The sequence below is a fragment of the Taurulus bubalis genome (assembly GCF_910589615.1).
Source record: "Taurulus bubalis genome assembly, chromosome: 7".
In the NCBI taxonomy this organism is placed as follows: Eukaryota; Metazoa; Chordata; class Actinopteri; order Perciformes; family Cottidae; genus Taurulus; species Taurulus bubalis.
In genome coordinates this window covers 25,427,190-25,454,502 of record NC_136595.1, presented here as the reverse complement: position 1 = coordinate 25,454,502, position 27,313 = coordinate 25,427,190, and the positions used below count along the sequence as shown (strand labels likewise).

The 27,313-nt window shown below is 42.4% G+C and overlaps 4 protein-coding genes across 4 annotated transcripts; 1 reads left to right on the top strand and 3 right to left on the bottom strand.

Moving 5' to 3' along the window:
- Positions 1–1,008: 1,008 nt before the first annotated feature.
- Positions 1,009–6,160, bottom strand: LOC306738909 (flavin-containing monooxygenase 5-like; the record flags this gene model as incomplete). The annotated part of the gene is made up of 10 exons (XM_079220837.1): positions 6,026–6,160; positions 5,351–5,539; positions 5,083–5,248; positions 2,668–2,810; positions 2,373–2,572; positions 2,100–2,235; positions 1,785–2,004; positions 1,632–1,704; positions 1,293–1,545; positions 1,009–1,185 (listed from the first exon to the last, which is right to left on the bottom strand). The coding sequence occupies exons 1-10, from the start codon at positions 6,155–6,157 to the stop codon at positions 1,009–1,011; spliced, it is 1,689 nt and encodes a 562-aa protein (XP_079076963.1). The 5' UTR covers positions 6,158–6,160.
- Positions 6,161–8,304: 2,144 nt separating this feature from the next.
- Positions 8,305–11,609, bottom strand: LOC306738908 (flavin-containing monooxygenase 5-like; the record flags this gene model as incomplete). Its single annotated transcript, XM_079220836.1, has 10 exons — positions 11,463–11,609; positions 11,158–11,346; positions 10,887–11,052; positions 9,962–10,104; positions 9,660–9,868; positions 9,396–9,522; positions 9,081–9,300; positions 8,928–9,000; positions 8,589–8,841; positions 8,305–8,481 (listed from the first exon to the last, which is right to left on the bottom strand). Exons 1-10 carry the CDS (start codon positions 11,592–11,594, stop codon positions 8,305–8,307), a joined length of 1,689 nt encoding a protein of 562 aa, XP_079076962.1. The 5' UTR covers positions 11,595–11,609.
- A 4,422-nt stretch (positions 11,610–16,031) lies between these two features.
- Positions 16,032–20,179, bottom strand: plpp6 (phospholipid phosphatase 6; the record flags this gene model as incomplete). The annotated part of the gene is made up of 2 exons (XM_079221109.1): positions 16,032–16,474; positions 19,681–20,179. The coding sequence occupies 2 exons, from the start codon at positions 20,177–20,179 to the stop codon at positions 16,107–16,109; spliced, it is 867 nt and encodes a 288-aa protein (XP_079077235.1). The 3' UTR covers positions 16,032–16,106.
- A 637-nt stretch (positions 20,180–20,816) lies between these two features.
- On the top strand, positions 20,817–26,578 carry prdx6 (peroxiredoxin 6). The gene is made up of 5 exons (XM_079221212.1): positions 20,817–20,947; positions 22,832–22,988; positions 24,534–24,677; positions 25,179–25,325; positions 26,264–26,578. The coding sequence occupies exons 1-5, from the start codon at positions 20,856–20,858 to the stop codon at positions 26,387–26,389; spliced, it is 666 nt and encodes a 221-aa protein (XP_079077338.1). The 5' UTR covers positions 20,817–20,855; the 3' UTR covers positions 26,390–26,578.
- The last annotated feature ends 735 nt before the right edge of the window (positions 26,579–27,313 follow it).

Here is a 27,313-nt window from a genome sequence, read left to right as displayed (position 1 = left end):
ACATTCGGCCGTCAATGAAAACAAACGACAGGTTTGACATTTATTTTCATAGTCATAAACTAATGGTCTGATTCATGTGGATGCGTATGAACAGACAGTGACAATCCTTTCCTTTCATTTAATATTATGTGTATTTATTTATCTCGAACAAGTAACAAGTAAGTAAAAAGAATACGAAATAAAATGAACAGCAAATATAGCAAACTGTCACTGAACAAATTCTCATTCTCAATAACAAGAATCACCAGGAAGAAAAAAACAAGCTAGTTAATTCATTAAATCGCTCAATATAACCGGACGTTTTAATCAACATTATTGCAGACAGAAATATTGATATTGAACAGATTGGGCCGAACTGGCAAAAAACCAACAGGAAACAGATTAAACACAAAAATCCCAGACCATGACAGTCACAGTGGGAAAAGCACAGGTGTGTATAATTAACTAATGATGGCTGATTTCAGGTTCATGTATTTTATTTTGACCTTGTTGATTCAACCAATCATACATATGCCAGAGCGAAAATGCTATGTTTTACTAATATCTGAGTGGTTGGTTTGGCTCCATTAACCAATAGATGCAGCAAAGGAGCAGTGGGACTTTTGTGATCAGCTTTCCATAAGTTTACAACAAGTTTACACACGTTAGTCAACTATAACTGACCACAGCAACTGAAAAATATCTGGTGAATCTGCAGGTTGTCTTCTTTCTAGAAAGCTATTGCCTCCGTCTCTAGCATGAAGCTAACAACAACACGAGCCACAAAGATGCAGAGTGATCGGAATTTTTCCAAGTCATTAATATTGATATTGGGTCATTAATAACGTTGGTGTTTGAGGTGTGTTTGGAGCATGTACAAACGCTTAACGCAACATATTCTTGTAGCCCAGGCTCTGCTGATACATTAATACCTCTAGCTTTACCTATCAGCTCAGACAGTGACCCATAAAAGCATTCCCATAATCACAACCCAAACAGAAGGAACTATATTTCTAAAGGGAACTAGATTCACATCGTCTGATCAATGCAGCACGTCCAGACTGTTTGTGGACGGAGGTTGGACAGCAGGGTGGGGATGGTGGTCGGGTTGCGCACGTGGACGTAGTAGACGGCAGCTCCTCCGGCCATGACGGCGAGGCTCAGCTTGATCAGGAGGCCAAAGACGGAGGCCTCTTCTGCCTCCAGCTGGAAAAGACGGGAAGGGAAAAGGTTATGTTGGGGTTTGACTCAGGGACAGGGTCAGTATACGGTCACTATACTGCTGATAGAATGTCGAAGAAACATTTCCGAACCTTTCTTGTTTGTAAGGGCTGGAACATGCGGTCAAACTGGGTGAAGATTGCTCTGCGGGCTCCCTCCCATTTCCCTGGTCCCTTCAAGCGGTACTGGTAGGCTGTGACAGGTCCCCACAGAACCCTCTGAAACAGCGGGTAGTCTGTGAAGAAGAGCCAGAGGAGACTTGGCCGCACCCCAACCTCTCCTGCTATGTCATCCATGTAGGAAATATAGTCCACCTCCAGCGGCACCAACTTCGACAAAATGTAGCTGCGGACACATCCGGAATTTACAAGTTGCTTCAACAGGTTCAAAGTACAACAATGTGCCAAATCAAAAGGGACAAAAACTGTTACTTGTTCTCCATGTCCTTGGTGTCCTTGTCAACCGCCTTCATCATGGCCCGGTTGGAAGGCAGCTTTTTATGTTCTGAAGAGCAAAAGACAGATGGAGGTAAAGACTGAGACTCGAGACCAGTGGCAGGTGATGAACTGGACACGCAGCCTCACCTTTGAAGACACTTGCAACCCAGCGAGCCTGCATTTCAGCATGGGGCATGACGGCTCCGAAGGCATGGATGAAACCCACGACAGCCAGAGTGGGATGCTCCAGGTTGGGAGGAAAGATGTGCTTGTACAAGCCCACACGGTGCCCAGACTTGTACACAGCACTGCTTGGCATGTAGGGGAAATCATAGTTGTATCCTGTGGCGAACACGATTGTATCTACCTGTCATGAGGAAAGGATGAGATGGAGGTTAAAGCTTTGATTGTACTGGACACAAAACAGAAAAGACGGGATTGTTGGAAACAAAGTTCTCGAACCTTTTCCTCAGTGCTGCCATCATCAAACACCACGGTGGAGCCACGGATCTCCTTCACGTTTGGTTTGAGGATGACCGACCCGGACAGAATCTTAAAAGGTAGATCATCGTTGATCACCGGGATCTGACTGAAGAATCTGAGGGGGCAGCAGAAGAAAGAAGAAGGGATAACAAGGTAGTTACGGTCAAATAAGTACTGTGCATCCACGGATTCAATGCATTATTCTTCATCAAGTTGTTTATTTCCTGCACACTTGGTCCTTACAGCACCAACCTGTGTTTGGGTTTGAGGGCATACATGCTGTGGTCATACATGGCATTGAGTTTATTCTCGCCAACCCAGTTAAGGACTTTCATAGGCAACAGCTGGAAGAGGATGTGGACAAAGCGCGTGTTGTACTTCATGTCAAGAGGCAGGCCATTGTCAGAGACCTGGCGGACGATCCAGGCACCACTACGAGTGCTCATATACACCTGCAGAAGGAAAGCGACAGTCAGACGGATCAACATGCGTGAATCATCTCAAAGAAGGAAAGAGAAAAGAGCAATAAGGAAAGACTTCACCCGACCTGCTCTGCCAGTCTGCTGCTCTCCACAGCGATGTCGCTTCCTGAGTTACCGATGCCGATGACCACCACTCTTTTCCCGGACATGTCCTCAGGCCCCTTGTAGTCCCAGCTGTGGAAGTATTTCCCTTCAAATGTCTCAATTCCTGCAACACACCAACATGATGTGGGTCAATATCACTATATGGTGCCTTTGGGACTTCCCATTTCCCCCTAAAAAACCAAGATTTTCCATTGAACTTCATATGCATTGTATTACGTAGATGTTATGCTGTTAGAAATGCATGTTGGTCAAGCTCCCACACTTTTTTATAAATTAACTGCATGATGACAATGTACTTGCAAACAGCCACATATGTCTACCCTGTCATGGACACATTTACAGTAGAGTAAATACATTGTAATTACATAGTGATTATAAATTGTACATTTTCAGAAAGATATTAAGTCCCTTTCTCAACAACATATTTTATTTGATGGGTAAAGTATTTGGATAACTAAATTATGCAAATAATGTCCACCCTGCAATGAATAACTTGCTGACAGGGTAAACAATGACAGAGTGGACATTTTTGGCTAATATTAGCATTTAATGAGCACATGATGGACCTTCAGTTAGCAACATGATTCAGTTAGCAAGGTGACTGTGTACTGTTTAACAAATAGTTTTCGAATTTCTGAAAGGTTTTTATATTGATTGATATTTCTCTATGACAGAGTGGACATGATAAGCTTGACAACATAACACTGCACACGTTAATAGGATGAAAAGTGTACAAGTGTAAATACGTAGTCTGCAATATGCCACTGTTTCACCTCAGTGAAGAAAGACACATTGGTTGGTGGTAGTGATGTCACTGAAAATATCAGAGGTTTTCTTAAAGGGGAAGTTTCCCCATAATGACAGGGTGGACAGCAATGTCAGGGACACGTGAAAAATGTTCAATATGATTATGAAAATAGAATATACATGATCAAAATGATTCATTTTATCAAATAACTTGTTTTGGACAATACAACCATATACTTTTTGGGGGGATTTAATATCATTTAACCATATATTACACACACTGTAGTTAGCAGAGCAGAGTGTGGGACATGCCAAAAATCACGTACAGCCAATGAAACAAAACAGTATAAAATAATGAAAACACATTGTAAGAGACTCATCATTGTATTTCTATGTGTCTAAATGTTTGGCCATTTATAAAAGCACCTCAGAGTTTCATTATTCTGTTACATTTTCATAATAACTGAGTGATTCTGATGAGGAGACCAAAGTCACTTTATAGTGATATTGACCCTGTCTTCATACGTTGTGTTGTTTCTATTGTTATGCAATAGGACGCACCAGGCCTTCAACTAACTCCAATATAAATATGACTTACTTTTGCTGAAAAAGACAATTGGCTAGTTTTAAGCTACTTCCCGTAATGCGCAAAATAGCATTTCTGGGTCCATTTCAGTTTGATTTGTCATGTGGGGTACTTTTTAATCAGCGAATCCTAGCGAGAGTTTAACAGATCACATCATTTCTGCTCTGTGCCATCTTCATTTACTCTTAACCAGTTACATATATACTGATATCTACATAACTCTCACAAGTGTTCCCTTTACTATAACACCAACATTATTCAGATATCATTTGTGGTTGCAGAAATATGCCCTTTTTAGTATGGGTATGCAATTTTTGAGTGGTGGCCTAGAGTTAATAGACACTCAGAACAATGGACGTAGTTTTAAGTGCGGGAGCGGACTGGTTGTGGATGGGTCAAACAAACACAGGACTCTTAATCAGGGGCGTCGTTAGGCTTATTTTAGGGGGGGGTATGCGCGCAAACATGCCACTCCCCTTGGGTTGAATCCTAGAAATGCCCCTGCTTTTGATTAGGGGACTGGTGTGCGTGTCCCGTGTGAAATTAAAAGTTTAGTTATTGTTACTGACTTCACGTGATGCTACGTCACTTTCTTCACCTGATAACCACTACATATTTAAATTTAGTAGTGTTTTTAATGGATCAGGTCTATATTTTGACCTTTGAGTTCAAAGTATTTGACTGCCCTCTCTACTGGTTGATACCCGACTATTGCAAATAAATTTAGCTGTTGGCTAAAACAGTAACGCCCGGCTGAATGTTAAAGTAAAGTAGACTGAGCCCAGCAGGTCATGTGGGGCTTTTTATGTTCCGTAACTGTAGCATGAAAGCATGGTAGGATTAGCAAGCTAGCTAGCTAACTAGCCAAGCCCTAAATGGGTAAATTTAAACAACTTAATGCTTCATCAACACACTCTTGTGATAGAGTAAGAAAGCACCTTGCTCAGCTAGCTAGCTAGCTAGGTAACAAGGCAGTCGCAGCTGCAACTTCAAGTTTGCTCCAATTATGCTGTTGTTCATATTTATCTGTTCATGTCTTCACCTGGGAAGTCTTTGAGAGGCAGGTTAGGGTGTGTGTAGTGGCCAGAGCAGCAGATAACTGCATCAAAGACATGGCTCTCCTGCTGTCCATCTTTACTCTCTGTCACCACTTCCCACTGACCAGAGAGAGAAAAATCCGGCCTTTGTTTAATATTCTTCACTGAGGTCTGAAATAAACATAAAAAACAAACGCAGATTAGTTTGTTGAAGATATTCGATGAACCACATCACCCTCTCTGCATTTACAAAAGAAAAAGACATCTTTTTACCTGGAAGCGAATGTGTTGCAGCAGTTTAAAGTGTTCCACATACATCCTGAAGTATGTCAGGATTTTGGAGTGGTGCATGTAGTTGGGGTAATCTGCAGGGATGGGGAAGTCACTGTAGCACATCATCTCCTTGGAGATGTTGATGGTGAGGGATCGGTAGATGCTGGCCCTGTTTGGCTCTGACACTTCCTGCAGAGAAAGTTGTATATTTAAATACAGGGCTCTCAAGTTTTTAAGACAGGTAAGAGTGACATATCCCCCCCCCCCCCCCCCCCCCCCATTGGTTGCTGGATTACATTTCACCCAGATACAACAGATACGTTTTTCTGATTGGCTATTTCTTTTTTTTGATTGGCTGATGAGTGGCACCTCGCGGCAGAACTCCAGGGGATTCGGGGGAGACGTGCTTGATTCCTCCATGGTGAGGGCAGCGCGACCAGGTCATGTTTGTGCGCTGCGGCACATTAAATAGCCTAGAGTTTTTTTTCAGCGTGAGAAATACGATGTGTGGCTCGAGGGCGTGACTTAAGACCGAAATGCGTGACAGTCACGCTCAATGCGTGACACTTGAGAGCCCTGTAAATATATGGCAGCACCTTAATTCCTTCTTCTGAACCTGTTTGACCTGACTAGCTTGGGGGCATCTCTTGTTCTTTCCCTGCATTGGTGACTTGCCTTGAACTTCCACAGTCCGCCCACGTCATCGCTGCTTTCGAAGCAGGTTGGCAGCATGCCCTCATCCAGACAGGCCTTCACGCTGGACAGACCAGAGGGGCCGGCCCCGATCACCGCGACTCTGTGCACCATGATGGAGCTGCACCAGGGAAAGGGACACATTTCATTTCATTCATATTTTTAAACTCATTGCTACATCAGACTTGAGTATATCACTCAGTCACGCCCACTGCCATATGAGACAGTTCATTATTACGTTTATGTGCATTCCACTTGTTATTATACAGGTTAGAGCGTGCATTCTCTTCCTCTGAAACCTGCAACTTCAATGCATCTTTAAGGGTGTTAGCTCCATTTCAACATCTTCTGCCAAGAATTAAAAGTAAAAAAACACACTGATGATATAGGATGCGACTTAAATCATGTGTTTGCATGCTTGCACTAGTAAGGATCAGTCTCATTCCCACAACATTAACAATGCTCCAGTGAGTCTTGCAACAACAGCTAAACAAAGAAAGTAGATCAGATATCGTAACGCAACATGTCCCACTCTAACTTGCATTAGATTATAGAATTTCTTACGGCATAAAGCAGTGTCACTGAGCTCTAATGCACCGACTTATCGATCTCTAAACTCTGGTTCTGTCATAAACCTTTCTCAGTTACTCGAGGTAGACAGAAGATCAGATCTCACACTTCTTTAAGAACAGTGGAACTTTAAAATGCAATATGTACAACGATTCAGTGCTTCAATTGTATCAGAGGAAAATCTGCAAAGTAAAAATTATATATTTTGCACTTTGAAAACAACCTTTTTTTTATATTCCAAATCCAAAGTGACACACATTTTTGCTCTATACACCGTAGACACAGCAACGGGGAGCAATTAGGGGTTAAGTGTCTTGCTCAAGGACACAACGACACAGGATTAGCGGAGCCAGGGCTCGAACCATCGACCCTCTGATTGAAAGACAGGTATACCAACCACTGAGCCTAAGTCGCCCCATTTACAGTCATTTTGCAGTTCAATAATAATAATAATAATAATAATCTCACTAAAATATTACCAACAGCACCAAAAATAATTCTGCATTAAATACTGTTGCAATATTAATATGCACATAATTAGGCCACACAAAACATACTACTAAAATATCACCAACTTTGGCACAAAAAAAACAGAATTCTGCATTAAAATAATACTAGAAATACAAGTAGCTCTTTTTTTACCTTGATCCTTCCGTGTAGGTAACTTGTGAACGAGCGCCACCTCAACACACCTTTATAGAGGCGGGGACCAAAAAACGTTCAGGCTCTTCAGCTTTTTTAATTGTCTCTCTTCTAACCCTGCCCTATAAAAAAGCAACTACAGAGTTAAAATTGAAAAAGTTCAATTTGTGGCGTCTGATTTTAAATCAGTGCATGGAATTTGGAAGAGAGCTGATGAGTAACTAGGGAGCAGTTATTACCTCTAAGCATCTATCCACGGCAAATGAGACAGTTTCAGATTAATTCACAATTTAATTAGAAACATTCAACTCTACTGAACATCAATCCACACAGTGTAATCACATTACCGTACAGGCATATTTACAAACATTAAGAATAAGGTCTATACAGTAAACACACAATATATTGACAATCTTTAAGCTGAATTAACATGTGAAATGTGCTGAATCTTTTTTAAATCTTTTTTTTTTAAAGGATTTCTTTGATGAAGACAGGAAAGTGGGAGCGAGGCGAAATGCAGCAAAGGGCAGTGGGTCAGACTCAGACCAAGGAACCTGATTTGCGTTTGCGCTGCCAGACAAGCTCCACATGTAAAATCTATATTCTGTAACCATAGTGGAGTGGGGAATGCTCCCCAGAGAAGGAAGTGTAGGGTTGTGAACGCAGCCCTCAGGCTGGCTCCTCCCCCAATCTGTGCCAGCATATAAAACGCCCCTGTTGTCATGGCCTCACTCCTTGCCCTGGAATGCAGACGTTTTTAAGGTCTTATCCCCAAAACGAGATAACTCAAACCAAAACAATCTAGATTGATGAATAACACTAAAGGAGTAAGGAAACTGTCCCTTTAAATTCCATTGCAGTGCAGGTGAAAGTACTGTAAGGGTGCACAGTTCAATATCCCTTAAAAAAGAAACATTAAGGTATTTTTGAAACGGTATAACTATATTTATACCTCTAACTTTACCTATCAGCTCAGACAGTGACCCATAAAAGCATTCCCATAATCACAACCCAAACAGGAGGAACTACATTTCTAAAGGGAACTAGATTCACATCGTCTGATCAATGCAGCACGTCCAGACTGTTTGTGGACGGAGGTTGGACAGCAGGGTGGGGATGGTGGTCGGGTTGCGCACGTGGACGTAGTAGACGGCAGCTCCTCCGGCCATGACGGCGAGGCTCAGCTTGATCAGGAGGCCAAAGACGGAGGCCTCTTCTGCCTCCAGCTGGAAAAGACGGGAAGGGAAAAGGTTACGTTGGGGTTTGACTCAGGGACAGGGTCAGTATACGGTCACTATACTGCTGATAGAATGTCGAAGAAACATTTCCGAACCTTTCTTGTTTTTAAGGGCTGGAACATGCGGTCAAACTGGGTGAAGATTGCTCTGCGGGCTCCCTCCCATTTCCCTGGTCCCTTCAAGCGGTACTGGTAGGCTGTGACAGGTCCCCACAGAACCCTCTGAAACAGCGGGTAGTCTGTGAAGAAGAGCCAGAGGAGACTTGGCCGCACCCCAACCTCTCCTGCTATGTCGTCCATGTAGGAAACAAAGTCCACCTGCAGCGGCGTCAACCTCGACAAAATGTAGCTGCGGATACATCCGGAATTTACAAGTTGCTTCAACAGGTTCAAAGTACAACAATGTGCCAAATCAAAAGGGACAAAAACTGTTACTTGTTCTCCATGTCCTTGGTGTCCTTGTCAACCGCCTTCATCATGGCCCGGTTGGAAGGCAGCTTTTTATGTTCTGAAGAGCAAAAGACAGATGGAGGTAAAGACTGAGACTCGAGACCAGTGGCAGGTGATGAACTGGACACGCAGCCTCACCTTTGAAGACACTTGCAACCCAGCGAGCCTGCATTTCAGCCTGGGGCATGATGGCTCCGAGGGCATGGATGAAACCCACGACAGCCAGAGTGGGATGCTCCAGGTTGGGAGGAAAGATGTGCTTGTACAAGCCCACACGGTGCCCAGACTTGTACACAGCATTGCTCGGCATGTAGGGGAAATCATAGTTGTATCCTGTGGCGAACACGATTGTATCTACCTGTCATGAGGAAAGGATGAGATGGAGGTTAAAGCTTTGATTGTACTGGACACAAAACAGAAAAGACGGGATTGTTGGAAACAAAGTTCTCGAACCTTTTCCTCAGTGCTGCCATCATCAAACACCACGGTGGAGCCACGGATCTCCTTCACGTTTGGTTTGAGGATGACCGACCCGGACAGAATCTTAAAAGGTAGATCATCGTTGATCACCGGGATCTGACTGAAGAGTCTGAGGGGACAGCAGAAGAAAGAAGAAGGGATAACAAGGTAGTTACGGTCAAATAAGTACTGTGCATCCACGGATTCAATGCATTATTCTTCATCAAGTTGTTTATTTCCTGCACACTTGGTCCTTACAGCACCAACCTGTGTTTGGGTTTGAGGGCATACATGCTGTGGTCATACATGGCGTTGAGTTTATTCTCGCCAATCCAGTTAAGGACTTTGATAGGCAGCAGCTGGAAGAGGATGTGGACAAAGCGCGTGCTGTACTTCATGTCAAGAGGCAGGCCATTGTCAGAGACCTGGCGGACGATCCAGGCACCACTACGAGTGCTCATATACACCTGCAGAAGGAAAGCGAGTCAGACGGATCAACATGCGTGAATCATCTCAAAGAAGGAAAGAGAAAAGAGCAATAAGGAAAGACTTCACCCGACCTGCTCTGCCAGTCTGCTGCTCTCCACAGCGATGTCGCCTCCTGAGTTACCGATGCCGATGACCACCACTCTTTTCCCGGACATGTCCTCAGGCCCCTTGTAGTCCCAGCTGTGGAAGTATTTCCCTTCAAATGTCTCAATTCCTGCAACACACCAGCATGATGTCTTCATACGTTGTGTTTTTTCTATTTTATTGCAATGGGTTGCACCGAGATTTCAACTAACTCCAATGTAAACCCATCCGCGTCCTTAATAGACACTCAGAACAACGGACGTAGTATTAATGGCGGGAGGGGACTGGTGGTGGATGGGTCAAATAAACACAGGACTTTTAATCAGGTTGTGCATGCTTTTGTCATCACCCTCCTCGCCCCTTCAATAAAATCAATGTCCCATGACTCTGTAGACTGTGGATAGAAGAGTATTAGTGAAGAGTAGCCTGCGAATCGCTAGCATATTAATAGCTAGTGCAAATGAAATCGTTAGCATACGCATATCAGCGCATTCCATGAAATGTACACAAAAGTGAATTCTGTATTTTGTTACTATAGGAGACTCTTCCCAGCACGGAACTACACATAAGCTAATTGAAAGAGTAACGGCCTTTATGGACGTAAGTTAAAACAGTAAATGTTCTGTAACTGTAGCATGAAAGCATGGTAGGATTAGCAAGCTAGCTATCTAACTAGCCAAACCCTAAATGGGTAAATACAACTTAATGTTTCATCCACACACTATTGTCATAGCTTTGGAAAGCATGTGGATATCGCCAGAAGAGTAACAACTTGGTCCAGCTCATTCGGTAACAAGTCTAGCATTAAAGCATAGCGGAATTATGCTATCTAGCTAGGTAACAACAACAAGCCAGTCGCAGCAACTCCCTCCAATGATGCTGTTGTTTCTATGTATTTATGTATGTCTTCACCTGGGAAGTCTTTGAGAGGCAGGTTAGGGTGTGTGTAGTGGCCAGAGCAGCAGATAACTGCATCAAAGACATGGCTCTCCTGCTGTCCATCTTTACTCTCTGTCACCACTTCCCACTGACCAGAGAGAGAAAAATCCGGCCTTTGTTTAATATTCTTCACTGAGGTCTGAAATAAACATAAAAAACAAACGCAGTTTAGTTTGTTGAAAATATTCGATGAACCACATCACCCGTGACTCATCATTTACAAAAGAAAAATATATATTGTTACCTGGAAGTGAATGTGTTGCAGCAGTTTAAAGTGTTCCGCATACATCCTGAAGTATGTCAGGATTTTGGAGTGGTGCATGTAGTTGGGGTAATCTGCAGGGATGGGGAAGTCACTGTAGCACATCATCTCCTTGGAGATGTTGATGGTGAGGGAACGGTAGATGCTGGCCCTGTTTGGCTCTGACACTTCCTGCAGAGAAAGGCAGAGAAATGTACTCTCAACCTGTTTGACCTGACTAGCTTGGGGGCATAAACACAAAATGGTTGTCAGCTTCTCTTTTTTTCATTTCTGCAGCGGTGACTTGCCTTGAACTTCCACAGTCCGCCCACGTCATCGCTGCTTTCGAAGCAGGTTGGCAGCATGCCCTCATCCAGACAGGCCTTCACGCTGGACAGACCAGAGGGGCCGGCCCCGATCACCGCGACTCTGTGCACCATGATGGAGCTGCACCAAGGAAAGGGACACATTTCATTTCATTTTTTAACTCCTCATCGCTACAGACTTGAGTGCATCACTCAAAATGTGTGACTTTCAGTCTCGCCCACTGTCATACGAGACCGTTTAATAATAAGATAATGTGCATTCCACTGGTTATTATACAGGTTAGAGAGTTTCTATGAAACCTGCAACTTGAATGCATCTCTCTGTGCGTTGGATCTATTTCGAAATTGTGAGCAAAATCGTGACTTAAATCATGTGTTTAATCAGCACATTTAAAATGCTCCAATGAGTCTTTCAACAACATTTGCACAAATAAAGTAAATCAGATATCGTAAGCAGTGTCACTGAGCTCTTTTGCACCAACTTTTTGATCCCTAAACTTCGGTTGTCATAAACCGTTCTCAGTTCTTAGAGGTAGAAATATCTTATACGTCTTTGAGAAGAATGAAAAATGTTTAGGCGGTAATGTTCTAAGCCAAACCTGTGCAATAGATTCAGTGTTTCAGGAAATGTGCAAAGTAAAAATTATGTATTTTGCACTTTTTGGAGGGATTTAGTCATTTTGCAGTTTAATAATAATAATATTAATATGCACATAATTAGGCCACACAACTCATATCACTAACTACGGCACAATTAAAACAGAATTCTGCATTAAAATATACTAGAAATACAAGTGTAGCAGCTCTTTTTTACCTTGATCCTTCCGTGTTGGTAACTTGTGAAAGTCAAATGACGAGTGCCACCTCAGCATAAACCTTTATTGAGGCGGTGACCAAAAAACTAATCTGCAGAGTACAAATTGATTTGCCCAAATCCAGTGGGTTGGATTTTTGACTCAAGTTCAATTTGGAAGAGTGTTGATAATTAACTATGGAGCAGTTATTAACTCTAAGCATCTATCCACGGCAAGTGAGACAGTTTCAAGATTCGTTCCCAATTTAATTAGAAATCAGTACAATCAAATCATTCAAAATATTCCCCTCGGGGAATATTGAGCAGCACATTCAACTCTACTGAACATCAATCCACACAGTGTAATCACATTACCATACAGGCATATTTACAAACATTAAGAATAAGGTCTATACAGGAAACACACAATATCATTTATAGAATATAGCAGGCAAAACGGATCGCAGTGAAATATATATCAGCTGGCTTCATGTTGGACAATGTGCAAGAACAGATGTGACATTTACTGAACAGTTTTTTTATATTTATTATTCTATGATCGTGCACCAGAAGACAGGGAAGTGGGAGAGAGAAGAGAAATGGGTCAGACTCAGAGCGAGGAACCTGTGGCGCGTTTAGTCTACCAGACGAGCTCCCAGTGTAAAATCTATTCTGTAATATGTCAACATGTAAAACAACAAAAAAACAATCATGAAAATAAAATAAAAATTTGGTCACAAAGATCACTGTACAGCATTTTTAAAATGTCAACAGAAAGGTAATAAAAAAACAAATTAAAAAGTCATATCTAGTCTTATCGCCCGCACTGGGAAGATTACTTGTCAATTATTGCAGAGAGAGCGCCAACTCCAAAGGGGCTCCTGCATCCAAGGGAACTAAGAGTTCATACCTTTACACAGAAATCACACGTCCACACATCTCATCCTAGTTCTTAAATCAATAAACAAATCATACCAAACAAACATAACTTAGGCTGCACTTGGTTAGTGCCAAGATGCCACGTTCACAGCGAGCGAGACAGAGCCAGCTGTTGTGCAAACTTACCAAATAATCTGCGGTCAGAGAGGTTGTGTCAACACCACAGAGCACACACGGAAATAAAGAAGCAAAAAGAGCAATTCAGCTCAACTGGTGCATGTAATGCTACTTATCTGACAATAATCAGACTTCTAGAATAAGCAGAAATAGAATAGGTTAGATGACATTATCTGCCCTCTTCATATGAGTTTACCACAGTATAGGCGGCCTTGACCTCCGTGTTACAACATCTGGACCGCTGGCGTTCGATGTCATGTCATTCGGTCAGCGACCAAACGGTCACGACCAAACAGTTAATGTGTGTTCACCCCCCACCCCCAAAAAAAACATACAAGGAGCAGTAACTACTGACCCACGGAGTCACGTTGAGTCTGAACATTAGGATCTGAGAGCAGTTCGTGGGCCGAAGGGTCACTTCACCATCAAACATCAACTGTGGGAAGATCTGCGACACTTGGCTGTTAATTCCTCGACACATTATTGCCTTGCTGTGAATCTTCAACTGAGAATTTGTGTAAAATGTTAAACATTATGTAAACGCACGCCATAAAAGATTTGCAGTCTGGAGACATGTAGCTAGACATTAGATTGTCTAACTTGATGAATAAAAGGTAGTCTGAGAGACAAGAAGTATTGTCTTCAGTCACAGTGCAGGATTCTAGTAAGCTCTCATTTCAGGTGTTAGAAAAAGAACATTGAATGGATTCATAGGGTTTGATTTAAAGTGCCCGTTATCCGCATGTCTTCATCTGACTTTAAGAGACAATTAAAAAAAGATGTTTTTTGAATTGATTCATAACTGTTAACCTAAAGTAAGAGTCTCAGTACTTCTGAATCTGCTTGGATTGAGTTTTAACAGGTGAGGTCATGACCTGAACTCATATGATCCTCAGTCAGAGCCGGTGATCCAGTAGGAACTCGTACATTATGGTATGTGCAAGGTACGCGTCCCAGCCCTGGGCTGTAGGTAGGGCTTAGGTACACCATGTTCCACATATGAATCACTGCCAAAAATTATTTTGATTGACAGTAGATGTAAGGTTCTATATTTTAGAACATAAAATTGGCTGTCAATCAAAATTATTTTTTGTCATGTGACTGAAAAGTACAGAAGCCCTGAGTAGCAGGTGAGAAGCATAATGATTCTGGTGATCGATTTTCTCAGTCTGATGGACATAGTTTTCTGTCCTGTGTTTTATTTTGCCAGAATAAACTTAAATTAAAAAAGGTGAAATTGAAATTTGTTGTAATACTAATTTCGTCCACGAGGCTAAAATGGGAATCAACAAATTCTTTTAAGTTTAACTTTCTCCATTCACTCTAAACACAAGGTACATATATTAATTAAAATGATGTAACATTAGTGTTACGTCTTTCTTTTGGCCATAAATGTATTTTAATCTGCAGTTTCCGTCCCATTTCGTACATGTGGTAGTGGTGCAGTTCAGCCTCTTGTGGCTGAAACTAGTATTACAACAACAAACACTAGAAATAAAGGATCCTCACTGAAAATTAGTAAAACGTCTTTTTTCTCAATGATTTTTTTTAAAGCAGAGACATTTTTTTGGTTTTCATAAACAAAGGAGGGAAAACATTTCAGATCAGACACAAATCTTCTTCTCTCTTCCGTAGTAAAGACCGAACCACGTATTGTGAATGTACAGTCTTCTATAGTTTTTCTTTTAGTATAACAGCGAATCTATAAAAGTACCAAAGCACATAAACATTTCTGATAGTCCAGTCCAGGAAGTGATGCAGGTCAATGTGTACGTATGTGAGCTGAAGCTGCAATACGGGACACACTTTGGTTGATTTTTAAACAAAACAGTGATACTGTTGAAGAAAAAGGAATGGCGGTCAATAAGTAACGTAAATTGTTAAAAAGTCAAGTTAAAGGAGTCTCATTAAAACGATGTAATGTCTAATCCTGTCGACATAAAAGGGCAGTTCTGTAACTGTAAACCTCTTTGTGGGGAAATCATATAGAAAGTGTCCTGAAGAAAGAGGGCAGGTGAGGACAGGTGGAAATCTGCTGTGTTGCAACAGTACAAGGTGCATCTGAAGCCTCCGCTGGTGCAGAACCGCGAGGAGGAAACGCTTGGATCTTTTACACTCTGTGCAGGTTTCTCCTGCAGGAAAACCGACATGCTTAAAACTCCTCAAAGGTCCCCGGAAAGTTAGAAAATGTTGGACGTGGACGGACAGGCGGAAAAACCTGCCGCACGTTACCGTTTTTTTTAATGCATGAATCAAATCAGATCCTCAAGGCTTTGAAATCAGCACTCCCTCAGCAACAAAAGCATGCTTGCAGTTGACATTATTTCCAGTGAGCCTGGATGAACCTGTTTCTCCGTGCTGTACTATTTATTACAGACAACTACTCGTGAGGGCTGGAAGGCTCATGAACTTAAAGCACAATGAGTAGGATTAAAAAATAAAAACATGGTGTAAACTTGTACAAAAATAACCCATCTCAACCATTACTTATGACCCACTACAAGTGTATGCTAGTCTTTTTTGGCTGCTTTCGGGACATTTTCTGAGCGTTGAGCGTTGGAGGAGGGGCCGACTTTGAATGTTAACAAACCAACGAATCCTACTCAATGTGCCCGTGAGTGTCAGATAACAGCAGAACAAAGCTGTGTTTGATGGAGCTCTCTTCTTCAGTCAAAAGACAACTTCTCGGATATTTCCGTCTAAAAAGGACAGTGCAGGTGCTCTAACAATCAAGATTCAAACGGCCAAGTCTCGTCCTCCTTTTCCATTCCTTGATATTAGGCTAACTGTCCCAGCAGCCCTTGCAGGGTTTGAGGCGAGAGCCACAGCATCTCTACGAGGTTGTACTGGCAGTAGCCCATCCAGAAGCCAAACATCACGTCGGTCACGTTGTGCCGGCCCAGCATCACTCGGCTCAGCCCCACCAGAGCGGCCCACAGCAGGACGAGGACCCTCAGCGGGGCGGCCAGCACCAGGTGAGCCAGCAGGAAGCGCCCGCACATGGCGGCGCGGGTTGCGTGGCCGGAAGGGAAGGAGTAGCGGTCCACGGAGAAGGTGGCAAACATGTCCATGCGGTTGTGCGATGGCCGACGCCGACGCACCACCGCCTTCACGATGGTGACCAGGAGCAGGTCCAGCAGGAGGCCTGGAGGGGGTGAAGGGGGGAGATGGCATCACATTGGCAGAAAGATATAAGACAGTTGATTTGAATATCGACAGACATAGAGAGAGGATGTACAGGAACCGTAACAGTAGAGTGGAAATTCCTTGAAAGAAAAATGTGCACGCAGGGTGCAATTCAACCGTGGTGTTGTAGTTTTTCCGGCAGTGACTTAAATCAATGAACAGTAAAAGAGTTATGAATAAGGAAAAGTCTGCTAACCGCTTGGATAAATCATGAAGTATAAGAGAGATGTGCAGTCTATGCATGTATGTTTTTGTACTGAGGTGGCTCGCACAGATGCTGGTATTGAAAAGATGCATTAAATATAGTTGTAGTCAGATTTTTGAGCGGACTCTAAATAAAAAGGGAGTTCAGATTCATCCGAAGCGACACATTGAAATGCATCTAGAATCCTAATCCAATCAAATCAAGAGGCCAGTCAAGAATATCTAAATAAACGTTGTTTTCTTTGACTCACATCAACACCACAGAACATAGTTAGCTTAGTTTCTTTCTCTGGGATGATGGATACCAAGCTAAAAAACACAACTTATATCCGCAGCTTGCATTAAAAAAAAAAAAAAGGGCCGGCCTTCACTTCGGCAGGGAGGTAAATAAGAAGCGATGTTTCATTAACCGTTGCTTTAAGCTCTCTAGGGCTGCAGTGCTGAAAAATTCATGCAACGGCCAGGTGGCATCGAGCCAATCGCTGCTGGGAACCCGATGAAAGGGTTTCATCAAAAAGGAATACGCAACGGTACATTTGTGTTCATTGTTGAATGAAAAGAAGTTCAAAGCTGCAGCTGGCCTCGGATGTTTACCTGCAGATTGCTATTAGTTGACATTTTGATTTAGCATTTAGTTTATGCCAGAATCCTGAAAAAAGAAACAAGTCTTCTATATGACAAGGTGGGACTTTCTTAATGCTCAACTAGGGCTGGGCGTTATGGCCAAAAATTCATATCACAGTATTTTGTAAGATTCTGGTGGTTTCACTGTATTTCTTTCCAGAGTAAACACATTATTTCATTGACGCCGAAAAGGGCCGCCGGGCAACTGAAAAGCTGTTGCGAGTGGCGAGCAGCTGTCTTTACGTTGGTACTTAGAGGGTCTTAGGAAGCTAAACATGGAGGGACTTAGGACCCAGGGGAATGTAAGTGGAAAAAAAACAGGACTGTTTGTTTGTTGTGATGTTTTACCCTGTTAAAGAGCGTTAGTTGTGGATTATTAATTGTTGTTAGAACGTTTTAACCATGACTAAAGTTAAAACCATGACACAAGTTACAACCATGACAGGTAAGTAGCTCCGACCGCTGGAAAAGCGCTGATACTCGCAATCATAAAATTCAATTAATTACCACTACAAAATAAAAAACGGTCAGAAAACAGTGACGAAATAATCATCACAATTTGCTCGGGCCCGAGGTTGAATCTTCAGATTGATTGTTTTGTCCAAACGATAATTTAACACCCATCTATTTCTTTACGGATTGCATAAAATGGAGAAAAAGCAAAACATTTTGTCCAACAAATTACTTAAAAAAATGAATCCACCAACAGTCAACAAAGGATCAACGGTAACTTTTACAATCGTTCGTCAACAAGTCAGCTTTTGGTGGCCGAAACTGAAATTATGGTTGCCATTTTTAGTAATTAGGATACTGTGCAGTTACACGTCAGCTTCATAATCAAAATGTGACATACATGTGTATGTATGTTGCTTTGCAGTAGATTTTTTGTCCAGCTCAAAGATGATTTTAGTTCATGTTCATCTGGTGCTTTGCTACTTTGTTACCTGAGCTGCATGTGACATCACACACCAAGACAGACTTGCCTCTACGTGCCAGCTGTCATTTAAAATGACCCATCACCCGTCACCTGTCACCCGTCATCACGACCAAAGGAAAACATCCAATGAGCCGGTAGAAGAGAAGACAAACAAATCAAAAGTTCACATCAGGCAAAACCGAAGTGCAAGCTGAGGGACACGCATATAGAAAATGATCTAGGAGACAAGTTATAACGAGAAACGTGGAAGAGAAAGTGCACACGGAGGTGGATTAAAGCCAGAACAAACAACATATGCCATCTACAGGTGAAAGCCTCCCAGCGCTGATGGAGGAAAGGCGTGGTAGTTTTGAGGAGTCTGAGGTTCCATCACCTCAGACCGAGAGTAAAGGACGCGCACGGGAGGAACACAAACCAAAGGTTCTCATCGGCTCATCATTGTGGGCTTGTGTCACTGGGGGAAGAACAACCTCCTCTGAAAATAAGCAGGGAGACCCACAAATCCTCTTCTTGTGACAAGAGAAGCAGATCTTGATGTACAAAGTGGATGCACTTGTGCACAGTGTTTGTTTTTTTGGCTTGAAGCATGCATTTTTGTATTCCTTGTAGATATGTACTGGCTGTTAAGTGAAGCAATCCAACGAAAAGCTGCATTACTGTTATAAATCAACGTACAGTCTAAAAACAAGCTTTTGCTATAAGGGTTTTAATATAATTTCTAATTGTACTCCTATTTGTTTTTGTATCAATTGGTTATTAGTGGCCGGTATGTGTCATGTGATTTGTCTTTGAGTATAATGATCTTCGTATTATTGTTTTGTTTAAATTACCACTATGTTGAAAAATCACATATGATCAGTATCGCTTTTATTCAAATTATAATAAAAAGTATTAAAAACTTTGGTATTTCTCATCCATGGCAGAAGAGAAGAGTGTGTGTGACGTGTTTATTTATTTATTTTCTGATGGATCTGCATTGCAGCTCACTCTGGTTTACACTTTGCATTTCTCCAAATCTTTGAACATATTTCCCTCCAGTGGTTTCAAGAGGACAAAACTCCAGCGACACTTGTAGTTTATAGAGTCTAAATGTTGTGTAAAGGTTTTTAGTTTTTTTTTTTTTTTAAGTAAAAGCTACAGCTGCAGAGCTGCAACAAGAGGTGGATCAAAGCCAGAATTAACAACAGTTGTGAGAACCGGAAATGGAGCGAAAATGGGTCAGAACATTCATATAAATAGTCATGGGAGGTGGGATCGACTGTGGGCTCTGATAGAGGAGGTGTGCATGGGAGGGAGAAGCTGGAGGGGTGTGACACAAACGCTGCACCTCAGTGGTACCGAGAACCCTGTGTGCATAACCGTGACAACAGATGCAGGAACACAAATAGAGTGTCTGTTACCCATGAGGAGGTTGAGCATGACCTCCTGTCCCGTGGCACTGTCGCTCTTGTACAGGCAGTAGACGGAGCCCGCCAGCCAGGGGATGCCGTGCCCCGAGATCTCTATCAGCTTCATCAGCGGCCGCACGCTGCCCCAGGACGAGTCCTCGCAGGCGCACACCCCGAGCCGCTTGGACATCCACAGGTCGATGGCGAGAAGCGAGCTGAGCGCCACGCGCACGAAGGAGGGGTTGAGCCGAATGCCGTCCTCCTCCGGCGGGCCCGGGCCGCTCGCCGAGCCCGTGGAGGAGCTGGAGCCACGGCGCCGAGTGGGGCTCTCCGACACTCGGAGGCGGGCGGTGGTCGGGTCGGAGCCCTGCCGCTGGAGGAGGAGCGGCGGCGGCGCAGAGGACCGGTTCAGCGGCTTCGTCAGCGACATGAACTCGTAGCGGCCGTTGGCGCCGCCGAGCACCGGGCTTCCACTTCCGCGACTGGGGTTTTTAGCTTTAGGAGACGGCATTTTGTGAGTATATATGCCGGCGTCGTATGTAGTGAGGTGTGAGGCAGCTGACCCGCAGTGGTGAATTGCCTTTTGTCTGCAGTGCTGTGCTGGTTGTCGCTCCTTTAATTCATCTGTTGGACGTTTCACTATTCATATCACGTCCGGAACTCTGAACAGAATCGCCATCTTTGTTGTTCTAACCGCAAAGCTACATGGGAAATAGTGTTTTTCCTATGTGACCGGTTTCTTCTGATTCTTCTGTACAATATTGTTGTACTGTTCATTGTACATTTTTTGTGACTTTTTTTTTTTTTTTTTTTTGCTATTGAACTGTTTTAATAAAGTTATTTAATCCTAAATAATCGCCATTTTTGTTGTTCTAACCGCAAAGCTACCTGGGTAATAGTGTTTTTCCTATGTGACCGGTTTCTTCTGACTCTTCTGTACAATATTGTTGTACTGTTCACCGTACTTATTATTATTTTTATTTTTTCGCGTTTGAACTGTTTTAATGAAGTTAAATACAAAATAAAAAAACTCTCGCATCTGGTTGGACGATGATTTCCACGTCACATACATTGACCCCGCCCATATCCGGGTCCATTCATGAGGCGCTGATCACGCTTCAGGCAAGCCAGACCCTCTTTTTTTTTTTCCCCCTTTCTCGTGTCCGAGCTGCGGAAAAGAGCCCACCATGCCTGGACTTCTGCTCGGGGACGAGTTCCCCAACTTCGAGGCCGACACCACCATCGGCAGGATCAAGTTTCACGACTTCCTGGGCAGCTCGTGAGTGTGCACACCGGGGAAACGCTCACGTACAGGCATCCCCGATTGTGTTGTTACTCTTAAATTTTGAATTATGTTTGGTAACAGTGCAACGTTTGATTGAGCTGGTTGTGCGCGTTTGAAATCATTAATATGCTTTTAAAAGAAAGACGCTCAAAATATAAGCAGGCATATATAGAGGCATCTATATAAATGTTTACTCTTTTAATCAAACTATTGTCTCATTCATTTGTGTCATTTAAGGTTTACTGTATGCTTTGGAATTCTCATTGTTAGTTTAAATACTTTATTTTCTCACTTTTTCATTTATGCACCGAGATTTCACAATATTTGGTTTAAAGTCAGGGAAATGTCATGGAAATCCATTGGTCAGAATGTGTATGAACCCTGCACTTGACCTTGGTGCGAAGTCTGCTTGCAGACACAGAAAGGGGTTACACAAGCATGACTCATTATTATGCACCATACATGCCATGCCATAATTCGGTGTTTTTTTTGAATGGATCAGAGAAATGTAGAGCTGTTCTAGCTGCAGACTACAATGCATTTGGATTTGTCCAGTCTCTCTCTCTCTCTCTCTTGGCTCATTAGTGAGGTGTAAGCACATTCAGGACGAGGCCGGCTTTGTGTGTGTGTGTTTTTTATGAACTTGGACCTGTGCCTCGCTGCTCACTTTGATTTGGAGCCCTGTGAGACTCTGCTTTTTTGTAGCAACAGAGAGAAAGGGACACACACACACACACACACACACACTCTCAGACACACACACTCTCAGACACATGCAGCCTGGATTGATTTAGGCAGACTATTATGCTGCAACAATCTGCTGGAATTTGAATGATTTTCACATGACGGTTTTCTAAGAATAATCTAGTTCTTCTGATTTTGAAGATAATACATTTCATGATTTATTTCCTTTTCCTGAGGGTTGAGCGGATGCGGTGTTGCAACCTGTAACTTGCCCTACTTTCCAAAGAGACATAACCTGTTGGTTCTAAAATACACCCAGTTACAGTAACACTAGTTTCAAGTTTCAATTGTTTCTAAGCAGGTCACCCGATAATCAGGCGATCACGATGCATGTGATGAACAAAGCTTTCCAGTTTCCTCCACCACCCCATGTGATAATATGTTCCAACACATCAAATAAAGACATCTACATTCATGTGAGGCAGGAAACTCATGTGATTTAATAGGGGAATTCTCCTTGAAAAGATGAGATAAGATATTCCTTTATTAGTCCAGCAGTGGGGACATTAACAGGATTACAGCAGCAACGGGGGTAAAGTGCAAGAGACATAGAGAAAAAGAAGAAAAGATATATATATATATATATATATATATATATAATAAACTAAAAAAATGGCTAAGCCATTGCAAGTGTTTTTGCAGGAAACCTTCCCAGACCGTCTGACCCTTCAACCTCATTGGACATTTTCAGTAAACGCACAGCTGGATTCTCAGCTGGAGTCTGCCAGATTCTCAGACACCTGTTGTTTCAATCTGTGGCTGGAATTTCCTCCACTGAGACTTTGGGTTCTCTGCCTTTTTCTTCTCTTTTTAAAGATCCATTTCTTCTGCTTCTGTTGTCTCAACTCTCTGTGGGGACACAGGGAGATGTGCAAATACAGAATGTGTACGCAACATAATATAAGTAAATATGCATGTTACGCAATGTGTGTTACGTATATTTTAAACTCTGTTCGGCCTTTTGGCCTACTTCAATCAGTCTGATTACTTATAACTTACATAAGTCGGAGTTGGACCACAGTGACCTTATTTGCCATTTTTCCCCTTCAAATACAGTTTTTCCCGTTGAGGTTTCTGAGCCACAAACCGATGTGTGTGTGTGTGTGTGTGTGTGTGTGTGTGTTTCCTCGGTAGATGGGGTATCCTGTTCTCCCACCCGAAGGACTTCACTCCCGTCTGCACCACCGAGCTCGCCTGCGCCGCCAAGGTCAGCGACGAGTTCAAGAAACGAGGCGTGAAGATGATCGCCTTGTCCATCGACAGCGTGGAGGACCACAAAAAATGGAGCAAGGTGCACACACACACACACACACACACACACACACACACACACACACACTCGCACACACACACCCCTCTGCCTTTTGTCTTGTGATGTTATTAATATTATTAAGGCATACTTTCATTGTATTAGATTGACGTGTTAAAGCTGTGGGTTGAGTCACTGCTTGCTGTCTTGTTATCTGAACCTCAAAGTCACATTTGGCTCAAAGTCCATCACATTTAGTGTCTTTTTCCTTTAAATATAAACAGCTCCTGACTGTCACAGTTAAAAGAAACTCCTAAAGATAAGCAATGGGCATGTCCTAACTTTGTAAGTCGCAAAGTGTTTGAGCTCTAAAAGTCCTGCAGGTCATGGAGTTTCAAAATAAAAACAACAAATCAGATCCATTAGATCCCAACTCTTCTTCACTACATGGTCACAGGAATGATGCGGTTTGCAGCGCTGATGGAGCGTCACTTCAGATCCACATTTGTTTAACAACTTACAAAATGTTTAACAACTATACAATCACCAATCTATGTATTTTATTGATTTTCTTAAAAATGTAAATTTCTTTACAATTTAATAAATTTTTAATGTAGCCCAATGTTAGCTTTGTTTATCCAATAAATACACATAAAAACATTTAATTAAATGTATTTGAGTGAACTTTAATTTGTATGTTGTTTTTTTTGTCTTTTCACAAACGCAAGACAAAACAAAAAGGCACCCCAAAAATATAACGTATAGACATATCAGATAGAGATATCAATATCAATGGCTTTTTTTTTTGTTTTTTTGTTAGGCGTTACTGACTGTTCCTCAACAGAGAACCAAAAAATAACAATAGAGGGTTACAGATATGCATTTGCACAGATATATACATATTATACCCCACAAATGAAATGCTCCCACATTCCTTAACTGTGACCAATGAGAGAAGAAATAAAAGAGAGCACCAAGAGAAAAAGGGGGAAACGATAGACTACAGGGTTGCAACAAAATCTTCCCCCTCCAGAAACTCCATAAATGGGCCTCAAATGTTTGCAAAGGTGTTATATTTCTTTTTAACTACATAAGTAAGTTTCTTCCATTAATTTGTATGTTTACTTTTTTGAAATGTGACTTAATGAGTATTGTAACTTTAGATTTCAATTAAAATATGCTGCATTATAATCACATTTTATGTAACTTAATGTAATATCATCTTTTTTCCTGATTTAATTGAACTAAATACAGTTCATTTAATTTATTTCAACTTAATTTCTATATATAAATTACATTTATAAATAACATTTCTTTCAGTACAGCAACGCCTCCTCACGCAGGCCCGTGATTGGTCGAAGAGAACCGTGTGGTTCTTATTAAGCGTAAAAGTATCCTTTTCTTCTTTTGCCCTCGCAGATGATAATTATTAACATCTGGGACACAACAGTGGTGGCGCTACAATCCTAAAGGTCACGAGTCACTCATCAAACCTGTTCTGCAGCGACGGAAAGAATGAATAATTTAGGATAATGATGATGATGATAAAGGTTTTAACTCGTGAATGTGTCTCTTCCCTCCGCGCAGGATGTGCTGGCGTTCAACAGTTCGTCCGAAACCTCTCTGCCGTTCCCCATCATCGCCGACGACAAGCGAGAGCTGTCCGTCCAGCTCGGCATGCTGGACCCCGACGAGAGAGACAAGGACGGGATGCCGCTCACCGCCCGCTGTGTGAGAACCCGTCCGCCGCGCCCGACACGCTTTCTTATTGCATCGCTCCAACGTCAAGGGCCGAGACCGCAGCGTGAGACAAAATGAACAGATGCCAAAAGCTGGTGAATTCTGTCTTGCACTGGCAACAAAAAAAAAGTCTGTGCAGGATAGTTAAAAAAAAAAAAAGATATATCTTTTGCGAAAGGTTTTGGTCTTTGTTCTCAAATTTGGTTGCAGCCTCCACCACATCCTTTTGGCTGAAAGCCAGTCGAACCAGAGCAACATTCTGAAACGTTTGCACCTAAACAAACCCGTCTCTTGGAGCTTTGCTCAGCTGAATGCTAATGACATCCTCATGTAGCACACAGCAGGCCAAATCTCTTCCCCCCCTGGTATTTTACAATTCTCTTTTTGTGGGTTAATGTATCACTCTATACATACATACATATATATACATACAAATAAAAAGCATCATATTCTGGTGCTATGCTGACCCTGTGACATCTGAACCCCCCTCAGGTCTTTGTGATCGGCCCGGACAAGAAGCTGAAGCTGTCCATCCTCTACCCCGCCACCACGGGAAGGAACTTCGACGAGCTTCTCCGAGTGATCGACTCTCTGCAGCTCACGGCACAGAAGAAGGTGGCCACGCCTGTCGACTGGAAGGTCAGCCTTAAGCGCCGTGTGTCTCCTCACCTGGAGCTGCGAACAATGCTAAGCTAAGCTAAGCTAAGCTAAGCTAGCTGTCTCCTTGCTCCGGCTTTATTTAGCGTACAGACATGAGAACGAGCACACGTCCCAAAAGCTCTGACAAATAAACCAGTCTTATAGCCACGTAGAAGGTAATTTTGGTATTTTGTGTGTCAAAGCACTGGGGAAAGCACTTGAAAGTGAGTAATGGCTTTGGGCAACTCACTCCACTAAAGTGCTTGTTTCTGCCACCGACGGGCTCAGATTTTTATTAAGTGTCTGACAAGATTATGGAAGAAGAAAAATGTACAGAGAAATCTAAAGTTTTTCTTGCCTTTTTTCGCTTGATCCTGTCTGTTTGTTGTTGCATCCAACAAAGTGTCACTCGGAGAAGTCTCGTTCTGATATTTTGCATGTCTGCCATTTGTTAAAATCAGCTGAATATTCAGCCCTGACATTGAAAATCCTTTATTTAACACGAAGCTACGCTTTTTTTACTCCAACACGACAAACTCTGACAACATCGGCACTCACTCATATTTCCACCTTTTGTCTTCCGGCAACAAGTCACATGACACAATAACAAACAGACCGGAACAAGCAAACGGTACAGAAAAACATCCTTTTTTTATAATATAATAACAATCAGTGGCAAAACACTTTATTATTTAATTTTCATTATATTGCAGACCTTTTAGCAGCTGCTGTCTGCAGCGTTCTCCTTCAATACTGCAAACTGCAAACTGTTTAAGTGTTCATGTGACCTCACTTTTAGTGGAAACACTAAAGAAAATGACCCGAAGCCGCTGTTATATTTATCATCACAGTGACGCTTCCTCCAACCAACACTGTGATTATTATTTTTTTAACTGCCTCCTGCTCCTGTAACACGCCTCCTTGTGGTTTTCTTTCAGCTGGGTGAGAAAGTCATGGTCATCCCTTCGCTCTCTGAGGCCGAAGCCGCGGCTCTCTTCCCCAACGGTGTGACCACCAAAGAGGTGCCTTCTGGGAAGAAATACTTGCGCTACACCCAGCCCTGAAGAGACCAGACAATGACAATCTTCTCTAGCTGACAAAATTGGAAATCCTTGAAATGATAATTGTCACATAGAGCTGACCAAAAGCATTGGCTGCACTTATTAGGTTTGTTGACCAGTGGGATGCAATGAACTGTGTTTATAGTGCTATTTTACACCGTCTTGTTTTCTTCAATAAACCCACTTTTCACACACGTACTCTGCATCTTTTCACTCTTAGCGGCTTCCCGGACCACTAGGTGTCCTCCTACAACCAGAGCTAGAGATAGCGCCTTGCTGCTTTCTCCGCAGTACCATCTTCCACCAACAGATGGCGGTGCACGCACAGTGTTGACCCGCTCATGGGCTCCCCTGAAAGCAATTAGGGTGAAAGCACCAATTCGTCCTAAACAGTTGCAGACGTGGGGAGTGGTACCACATGGAGTGAAACGACTAGTTTATTTACATTTACATTCATTATGAAAAAAAGAGGATGGACCACATCAAGTTGATCTACTTCCAGCAATGTTTCTCAAAGTGCTCGGTGAGGTTTACGAAAATGTTCTGCTCCTTTTACTCTGCGTTTAAAAAAAAACAGAAACATTTTGCCAACTCGGCATTACAGGCTAATGCCCACGCTGTCTAAATGTCTTAATGCACAATAGATTAGTCTTTTCAGATGCTTCAAAAGCATTTAATCAGCAGTCTGCAGGACAGACATCAGAGTGGTGTTTGGAGCCAACGTGCTTATCTGTGATTGGCCAAAACATGTAGAGTCCTTCAAACTTTTTTAAATTTTAATAAAGAGATAACATACTTTTTTTCACAAAAAGCAAAGATTAGAGATAAGTCTGAAATACAACCACACATTTGTGGAGCAGATGATGAATATGAATTCTCTTCATTAATCACCTCACGACCCCTCAGATTGATCTTGTGACTCTTCGG